Genomic DNA, 10,365 nt, shown 5'->3' with positions numbered 1-10,365 from the left:
GCAATCTCGTGCTGCAGTTCTTAATCTTCTTCTCAATGCTGCTTATCTCCTGACTTTCGCACGCGACCGGAGCTACTGTTCGTGTCATCAACTGCCGCGTCACCTTTGCAAGCTCACTGATATCCATAGGTTGCGCGGCGTGTACCAGTCTCAGCTGCTGGGAAACGGCAACTGGCACGCTCTCGATAAACTGCGACGCCAACAACTGTGCCTCCGACTCTTCATCCAGATTTGGCAGCGCGCGACGCAGCAACTTGGTAAGCTCGACGGCCAGCACCAGCGGATCACCATCGATCGGCAACTTCGCCACTCGGAACTTCCGCAGTGCTTCTTCTCTGTCTACTGGGCTATCGAACTCCACGATCAACCTCTCCGTGACTGCCTCCCATGTCGTCTTGCCGCCCGCACCGTCCAGGCTGTCATATACAGCTTTCGCTCTGCCTCTCAGCAGCGTCCCCAGCACCACCGTCTTCGCCTTCGGCTCCTTCACTCCCACCAGCTCCGCCACGGCTTCGAACTCCCTCAGGAAGCTCATCACATCTCCGTCCTCAAATTCCTTCGGCCATGGGATCTTCATCCTTGGAGGCAGCGACACCAAATGTTGTGAATGAGAACACAGGTGAGGACAACCAACTATGTATTTAGCACAAATTACAACGTTACTTGGTAAAATACAAAAACCATGCTATGATACACTATTTGCAAAATGTTCTTCAATTGCCTCAGGCTTCATTGTTCCTGGATTTTCACACAAATTGCTTTTTATTTCTGTTCTTCTCTTCTTGATCTTCTCAATCTTCTGCTGTCAGATATTCTATTCCTTACTCACCATATATACTACTTATGTTGATATCAGTAGCTCACACCACACTACTACTAACAGTCAAAATAGTATCGAAATCGGAGTTTGGAACTTGAAAGCCGTAAAATTGTAGTTTATTGAAGTATAGATAAAAGCTTGCCTCCAACAGATTTCATTTTCGTTTATGAATAGCGTAATTAACCAAAATATGAGATATCCAAATATCGCAGAGAGAAAAAAAAGCTTTTTAAAATCTTTTTACGTGGATTAATCCCGTTCAGAGTCGTTTATGTAAAATAAAAGCCCTAATTTTCAGTATTTTTGGAGTTAAATAATCAAGAAATCTATTTTTATTAATGTAAAAGGTTTTTAAAGATCGATGAGTCATATGGTTTATACCACCGACTGATCATAGGAAGAAAACTAATAAAACCAAGAAGTCTTGGACGTGTCTCGTCCTGGTACGCGACTCCTCAACACTACGTACCCACGACCCCACCAAAGGGGACTAAGCTCGGGACCTTCAGGTCCCGTTGCGAGAGTTTGACATTCAGACTCCTGAGTTGGTTTCTGTTGGTTAACATCTCTGGCTTTCACCAATTAGCTATACTGAGCAATCGTCCTCCAATACGCTCGTGGGTAATTATATCATATTCAACACGGTTCAACTCCACCGCTCACTGATGGGTATTCTGGCCCCTGGATGAAATAGATGTACAACGTCTCCTGGTTTTAAATGGTTGTTTGACTAAGGTCAGTTCTTGATGTAAACTATGCAATCTATTTATGTCCACGACAATTATGTTGCGCCAAATATTTGAACTTGGCCTCTGTGATTAGTTCAAAGACGCTGCGTGCATAGTTACGGATAAGTATTACCGAATTTCTCAGTCCTGCATGAATTTCAATGATTCTCCAGTTGAATCGATAAGTGTTAGACCACCACTGGAAACCTGGAAGCACTGAACGGCCGTTTCGTCCTAGTATTGGACTCCTCAGCAGTGTGCATCCATAACCACCCACGTAGGATTCGAACTCAGAACCTTTGGTCTCGCGCGCTAATCCGTGTCAGGTAGAGACGGGTACCTACTTCAAACAATGGAAGATGGTCGCGCAGTTTTGTGGATTGGTTGGAGTCAGACATTAACACCGTCGGATGCCGGCTTAGTGGTCTAGAGGTTAAGCGTTCGCCCGCAAGACCGAAGGTCCTGGGTTCGAATCACATGTGAGTGGCCTTGGGTGCGCACTGCTGAGGAGTCCCGTACTAGGACGAGACGGCCGTTCAGTGCTCCCAGGTTTTCAATGGTGGTCTAACATTCATCGGTTCATGATCTCAATCAAAGGTTTAGCAATCTCCACAACCTCACACTGAAAGTTATCGAGTCAAACTAATATCCATATACACAAACCTGACTAAACAACCTCTGTTTATAATCTCAATAAAAAGCCTGTGACGAGTCATATAATCCCTTGAATATCTTTTGAAACATATTATATACTACAAACCAGTCGTAAATATCCCTAATATCGACAAAACACTAAATGTTCGTGTATATTAAGGTGAGCAGTGGCTTATTGGTCAAGGTATTCAGTATTCAATAGCTAATATGTAAGATGAAACACTTCTACCTCACTCCGGCGTATCAGTAAGTCGTAAGAAAATTAGGAGCCAAACCAGAACGTAGCATCAGTTCATAGAGTCATTGGTTAATAGGCAGAACCAAGTTAGAAGATGAAAACTACCTCCTTGAGGTTCGTGTGACTATCGTAACCAACGGTTGCACATACAGTCAGTCAGTCAGTTACAACGTAGAACTTCGTACGTACGTACATCAGTTCGAGTTGCCATACCACATTAGCACAGAGATGAAGTTGTCGATTCAAATCCCATATTGGTAGAAGTAGTAAGAGTATAAGCATTATGTGAAAGATAAGGGTTTGAAGATGTTATTGAAGGAGTACAATACAGTGAAATAAATTTGGAGAAAAAGGAGAAGGACACAAATAATTCAGAAGATTAGAATTTGGGAGAACAGAAAGAGTGGATACACCTTCGCCATTGCAAACGATTTTGAACCATGTCATTCAAGGTCTCTAACCATCGGTTGCTATCATCTCGCGAACCCCAACCAAGTAGTCTACACCTACCAACATGGCTCAGTCCACTTGTCAGTGACTTCATGGATTTATGCCATGTTTTGGTCTAGCCGCCCCTAGCTTTCTTCCAACCTGCTCCTACACTATAAAGCATTGCACGTCGGTGGTTGGGCATACGTAACACATGTCCCAGCCATCTCAACTGATGAAGTTTCACTACTTCATCAATCGATTTCCCATCCTTACCTAGTACCCGTTTCCTAACATCTGCATTACTTACCCGGTGGTCCCAGGATATACGAGCAATCCTTCGAAGACATCTATGATCGAAAACTAGTAGCCTACGAATATCCTCTACTCTTATGGGCCATGTTTCACTGCCATAAAGTAGGACGGAACGGACTGCTGCACAGTAAACCCGTCCTTTTGTTGCTAGACGGATATCTCGCCTACGCCATAAATGGCACAAGTTGACGAAAGCTAGACGAGCCTTCTGTATCCGTGCTGAGATTTCGTCACACACCAGACCACAAGGGTTGATGAGACTCTCAAGATAAGTGAAGCTGTTAACACGCTCAACTACTTCACTCCCTATCACTAGTTCAGGTGTCGATGCAACCCAATCCTGAAGTAACATTTTGCACTTCGAGGGAGAGAATCGCATCCCGAACATGCCTGCATTGTTGCTTATGGTGGTCAGAAGACTCTGCATTTTGTCAGCGTCTTCACCAAATAAAACTATGTCGTCGGCGTATTCTAAGTCAATAAGTGAGCCTCCTGGTAAAAGTTCAACTCCTGGAGATTGAGATGATGAAAGTGTTATCTCCAAAAGCATGTCGACGACAAAGTTAAACAGGAATGGGGAGAGTGGACAGCCCTGACGAACACCACTTGAGGTGACCAATTCTGATGACAGTTCCCGACCGTTGCTGCTACCTTGACGTGGTGGTCGGGCTTGCCTATCGTGATGATCCAATCGAGCTATGCTGGCTGGAACAATCGTTCCTCAAGGTCCTACCATGCCAGACAGGTCGGTTGAAGAGCGGTGAGACTAAAAGCAGCAATCCCAAGGTCCGAAGGCGAAGTCGTACTGCTGACTGTACAGAGGTGTGAAAGCAGTAAGGTGTTTCCTTCAGACAACCAGCATGACAGCGATGCTGCCTTCCCACAAGGAGGGGTGGGGTTAGAAAAGGTCGACCCTAAAAATGCACACCTCGCCTTATCCCACGGATTTCCGTCTCCGGCGGTAAGGTTTTTTTTGAAGAACGGAGCTAACACGTCAAAAACCCCCCACAAAAAGGCCGTGCGTGACCGGCCTCAAGCAGATGTCCCTTGGGCACTGCGGTCACGCTCCCAGGTCGTTAAGACCAACACTAATCCAACTTCTTTTTCAGGTCCCTCAAGAAATACCCTTCCACGGTGTGGGCAGCCGGGAAGTGATACTAGCCCTCATACCCTTAACTGCACACAAGACCAAGTTGGTCGCTTTCAAATCCTTCCTACACCTAATAACTCTGTTATCTCCTCGACTAACCCTTCCCATGTCCTTTTATCGCGTCGCACCGCTAGGGCAAACGATTCGAGTACACAGAACGTTATTCCTGGTCTCTTGAAACCACGCTCTAAACTACATATAGGAACTTTTAATGTCCGAACATTGTGCCAAATAGGACAACAGGCTTCCTTAGCTAGAACTCTAGAATCTTACACCATCGATGTGTGCTGCGTCTCCGAAACGCGCATACAAGATCCGAGTAGTGTCATTCATTTGACCGCACCTAATCAAAATAAAGTTTCATCTCGATACACGCTCCGTGTATCTGGAAGCCCTGACGCTGCTTCCCGTGGCCTCGCTGGAGTAGGTATAGCATTAAGTCCTAGGGCAGAACTAGCTCTTTTAGACTGGATCCCAGTAGACAGTCGTCTATGCGCTGTTCGACTAAACGGATCAGTAAGGACTCGGAAAGATAGGGAAATTCGTCGTTGCCTCTTCGTCGTCTCTGCCTACTCTCCCACTGACTGCAGCTCAGACGATATAAAAGATGAGTTCTACAGGAAACTTTCTGACCTTCTCCGAGAAGCTAGGCGTTCTGATGTAGTAATAGTAGCAGGTGACTTTAATGCTCAAGTAGGTAAACTAAGTGAAAGGGAAGGACACCTGGGTGGATCTTATGGTGTCATGGCGAAAAGAACAGATAATGGCGACCGTCTGTTGCAGCTATGCTCAGATAACCGCCTATTTCTTGCAAATACTAACTTTAAGCATAAGGAAAAACATCTTTTGACCTGGCGACCCCCGAATTCGTCCCAACGTTGGACCCAATTAGATCACATCGCTATCAGCCACCGATGGAGGGGCTCGATAGAAGACTGTCGCTCATTCTGGGGCACATGCTTAGATTCAGATCATGCTCTAGTGCGAGCACGTATCTATCTGCGTCTTACTGGACGTAGGAAAGACACTGCAGGGAAACCTCTAAGGGTTCTACTTAATGGTAGGCAAGCTAAGAATATATTTCAGGAACAACTAGAAAAACAGTTAGGCAGCCATGTAAGTTGTGTCCACCCCGAGGCAGCGTGGAATGACATCCGAAAAGCTGTGGAATCAGCAGTGATATCCGCTAATAAGGTAAACCATAACGTTAGGGAGAAACAATGGATCTCGGCAGCATCTACCGCACTGATAGATGCTCGTAAACTCATCCCACCTGGCTCTGAGCATAACGAAGAGCGGAGTCAACTTAAGCGCAGGCTTATAAGAAGTCTACGTAATGATCGTGAACAGTGGTGGGTAGCGAAAGCAAGAGAGATGGAAAAGGCAGCGGCAATAGGTAACAGTAGGCAGCTATTCAGACTCGTTAAAGAAACCGGTATTAGGAACCCGAATATCAGTGAAACCATCTCAGATAAAGATGGGCATATAATTCATTCTCAATCCAGGAGGTTGGATCGATGGGCAGAACACTTTAGGGATCAGTTCAACTGGCCTTCAGCCACACTTCAATTACCCACGATCCCCAGTCGTCCTGAATGGCAAATTGATGTAAGTCCTCCAACCCTCTGTGAGGTTGAAAAAGCTATAGGAAATCTGAAGCGAGGGAGAGCAGCAGGCCCTGACAGGTTGACCCCTGAGATTTTTAAGGATGGTGGTCCAGTACTAGCAGTGAGATTGACTGAGGTCTTAGGTAGAATCTGGGAACTGGACGTAATTCCATCTGACTGGTCCCAATCACTGATTGTGCCAGTTTATAAGAAAGGACAAAAGTCCTCTTGTGACAATCACAGAGGGATCAGTTTGACTAATATAGTGTCTAAAATATTAGCTTCAATAATACTAGGTCGCCTAACCAAAGCTCGTGAAGAGCAGACTAGAGAAAACCAAGCTGGTTTCCGACCTGGACGTGGTTGCATAGACCAGATATTCACCCTACGTCAGGTCCTAGAACATAGACACAAATTCAGACGTCCCACAATAGTAGTATTTCTTGACCTTAAGGCGGCATTTGACTCTGTTGATCGTGAGGTTCTATGGCACTGTTTGTCACTGAAAGGAGTACCAAAGAAGTACATTAACCTCATAAAGGCTCTCTACTCGAGCACAACTGGTCGAGTTAGAGCCTATGGCGAACTGTCATCAGAACTGATTACCACAAGTGGCGTTCGTCAGGGCTGTCCACTCTCCCCATTCTTGTTTAACTTTGTCATTGACTTACTTTTAGAGATAGCACTTTCATCAGCTAAACCTCCAGGAGTTGAACTTTTACCAGGAGACTCACTTGTCGACTTAGAATACGCCGACGACATAGTTTTACTCGGTGAAGACGCTGACAACATGCAGAGTCTTCTGACCACTATAAGCAACTATGCAGGCATGTTCGGAATGCGATTCTCTCCCTCGAAGTGCAAAATGTTACTTCAGGATTGGGTTGCATCGACACCTGAACTAATGATAGGGAGTGAAGTAGTTGAGCGTGTAGACCACTTCACTTATCTTGGAAGTCTCATCAGCCCTTGTGGTCTGGTATGTGACGAAATCTCAGCACGGATACAGAAGGCTCGTCTAGCTTTCGCCAACTTGCGTCATTTATGGCGTAGGCGAGATATCCGTCTAGCAACCAAAGGACGGGTTTACTGTGCAGCAGTTCGCTCCGTCCTACTCTATGGCAGTGAAACATGGCCAATAAGAGTAGAGGATATTCGTAGGCTACTAGTGTTCGATCATAGGTGTCTTCGAAGGATTGCTCGTATATCCTGGGACCACCGGGTAAGTAATGCAGTTATTAGGAAACGAGTACTAGGTAGGGATGGCAAATCGATTGATGAAGTAGTGAAACTTCATCAGTTGAGATGGCTGGGACATGTGTTACGTATGCCCGACCACCGACTGCCCCGACGTGCAATGTTTCATGGTGTAGGAGTAGGTTGGAAGAAAGCTAGGGGTGGCCAGACCAAAACGTGGCACAAATCAATGAAGTCACTGACAAGTGGACTGGGCCATGTTGGTAGGTGTAGACTACCTGGTTGGGATTCGCGAGATGACAGCAACCGATGGTTAGAGACCTTGAATGACATGGCTCAAAATCGTTTGCAATGGCGAAGATGCATCCACTCTTTGTGTTCTACCAAATTCTAATCTTCTGAATTCCTCATGTCTTTATCTTTTTCTCTTTCCAAATTTATTTCACTGTACTATACTCCTTCAATAATTTCTTGAAACCCCTAATCTTTTGGATTTCTGATTATACTCCTACTTCTTCTACCACTATGGGATTTGAATCGACAACTGCATCTCTGTGCTAATGTGGTATGGCAACTCGAACTGATGTACGTACGTACGAAGTTCTACGTTGTGACTGACTGACTGACTGATGACAGTTCGCCATAGGCTCTAACTCGACCAGTTGTGTTCGAGTAGAGAGCCTTTATGAGGTTAATGTACTTCTTTGGTACTCCTTTCACTGACAAACACTGCCATAGAACCTCACGATCAACGGAGTCAAATGCCGCCTTAAGGTCAAGAAATACTACTATTGTGGGACGTCTGAATGTATGTCTATGTTCTAAGACCTGACGTAGAGTGAATATCTGGTCTATGCAACCACGTCCAGGTCGGAAACCAGCTTGGTTTTCTCTAGTCTGCTCTTCGCGAGCTTTGGTTAGGCGTCCAAGTATCATTGAAGCTAATATTTTAGACACTATATTAGTCAAACTGATTCCTCTGTGATTGTCACAGGAGGACTTTTGTCCTTTCTTATAGACTGGCACAATCAGTGATTGGGACCAGTCAGATGGAATTACGTCCAGTTCCCAGATTCTACCTAAGACCTCAGTCAATCTCGCTGCTAGTACTGGACCACCATCCTTAAAAATCTCAGGAGTAAACCTGTCAGGGCCTGCGGCTCTCCCTCGCTTCAGATTTCCTATAGCTTTTTCAACCTCGTAGAGAGTTGGAGGACTTACCTCAATTTGCCATTCAGGACGACTGGGGATCGTGGGTAACTGAAGTGTGGCTGAAGGCCAGTTGAACTGATCCCTAAAGTGTTCTGCCCATCGATCCAATCTCCTGGATTGAGAATGAATGATATGCCCATCTTTGTCTGAGATAGTTTCGCTAATAGTTGGGTTCCTAATGCCGGTTTCTTTAATAAGTCTGAATAGGTTGCACATACTGAGTGATATGGCTCAGAATCAGTCATATTATCGCAGAACCATTTACTCCTTATTTTCCTTTACATCTCCAGTTCCAGTATTATCTTTTCGTTTTGTCTTTTAAAACTATATTTTCAATGTCCCATCTTTATAATTATTACTACTAATATATCACTTAGATTTATTAATTATTCATCACGTTAACTTCATCTCGCCTGGCTAATGTGGTACAGCAAATGGGGTGACCCAGATATAAACCAGGCTTTATATTCATTATGACTGTCTGACTGTTTTATGCACCATGGTAGTGCCAAAGTATATATATTAAAGTGGAGTACATGAATCTACAATTGAAATATGAGATACATCAATTAATCATAACAATGAAGTGATAATGAAATAAGATACGCATATATTAATTACCTTGCATAATTAACCAAATTCAATAATGTTGATTCTACAAGTTGACATAATACTACTGGTCCTTCAACTCGCATAATAGGAACTTTTGGGAAAACAACTGAACATTCTTTAACAGACCATAACGATAATCCCTTTGTGTCAATACTAAGCAAATAATCAAAGAAATCAGGATCAACAGTTGATGGCATAACTTTTCGCAAATAATCAATATCTAATGTTATTTAGAAATATAAAAGAAAAATTGATGTGATTTAGAGTTTATTGCAAAATACTAGTAATACATTTTAGGAAAAAAAGATGAATCAACACGTAACATATTACTGTAGTTAGTATGAACGGACTTTGGAGATTAAGTTTCAAAGTTTACCGGTTGGACTAACCTAAGACAGACAATCGATGAGGACCATGAGGCACTGGACAGCTGATGTATTCTAGTATGGAACCCTTCAGCAATGCTTTATATATATATATATATATATATATATATATATATATATATATATATATTCGTTTATTGAATTCAGTTGGGGTCGATGTATTATTTTCAGTACGCTTTTGAGCTATTAGAGTACTTTTGTCAATTAAATATTAATACCGAACATGCAATACATGAAAGAGCACAAATGTAATAACCCATAAATCACGTTTATTCCAAGAGATAGCATAACATGAAATGTAGAATTTTAATCTGCCTAGGTAAATTCTGTTCCACTTACCATCTTGAGTGAACTTAAACGAACTTAAATAGTCAATACAATCTTGAAGACCAGCAAATATAGTGAACTCTCCATTGAAAGGATTTTTACGAAAAAATATTTCAAAAGTTGCAGTATCATTGGCTTTTTCAGCTTTCCAATAAGCATATGACATTGTTAATTCATAGAAATCTGAAAAGAGATAAAAGTTATTTTAGGACAGATAGACAAACTAAATCATGGGAAAATGGTGTGAAAGAGTTAAGGGGAAAGGTAGCATGAAGGAATCCTGCAAGAGAGAATGATAAAAAGTAAATTCACTCGCCACGAGAAGGTAGTTAGTAGGACTTCCCCGACCAGTGGTTGTATTCATGTGGCTATGTGAGAGCATTTCGAGAGGGAGAGCTGACTGTCCCCACCCTCGACATGTAGGAGGGATGCATTGAGGACGATTCTGAATCCTCATCCTGTTATGTCCAGATAACAATAGTGAATGGTAACTTTGAGATCTATTTATGAACCAATATTATGCGTATACTTTTCATCGTATAATCGCTAAATAACTAAAGTATTCATATTCGTGTCCCTCTTGTCATGAGCTTTATTTTGAACTATGAACTATTGTTATACGATTTACCATTCATGAATTACACCCAGTCTATTGATTACTGTTCCCCTATTCACAGTCAAATTTGGCTA

At 43.2% G+C, this 10,365-nt stretch overlaps 1 protein-coding gene across 1 annotated transcript in view; it reads right to left on the bottom strand.

The window, feature by feature from the left end:
• Smp_035460 (putative nicotinate phosphoribosyltransferase) overlaps positions 1-9,841 on the bottom strand; it is a gene marked incomplete at its 5' end in the record, with an annotated part of 29,597 nt that extends 19,756 nt beyond the window's left edge. The window contains 2 exons of the mRNA XM_018793339.1: positions 8,972-9,182; positions 9,688-9,841. Of these exons, the coding sequence (XP_018647862.1) occupies positions 8,972-9,182; positions 9,688-9,841 (365 nt within the window). The remainder of the gene's footprint in view (positions 1-8,971; positions 9,183-9,687) is intronic.
• Between the last annotated feature and the right edge of the window lie 524 nt (positions 9,842-10,365).

Source organism: Schistosoma mansoni, chromosome 1 (genome assembly GCF_000237925.1).
Source record: "Schistosoma mansoni strain Puerto Rico chromosome 1, complete genome".
NCBI lineage: Eukaryota > Metazoa > Platyhelminthes > Trematoda > Strigeidida > Schistosomatidae > Schistosoma > Schistosoma mansoni.
The sequence above is the reverse complement of the archived record's forward strand: the minus strand, read 5'-3'. Positions and strand labels throughout refer to the sequence as shown.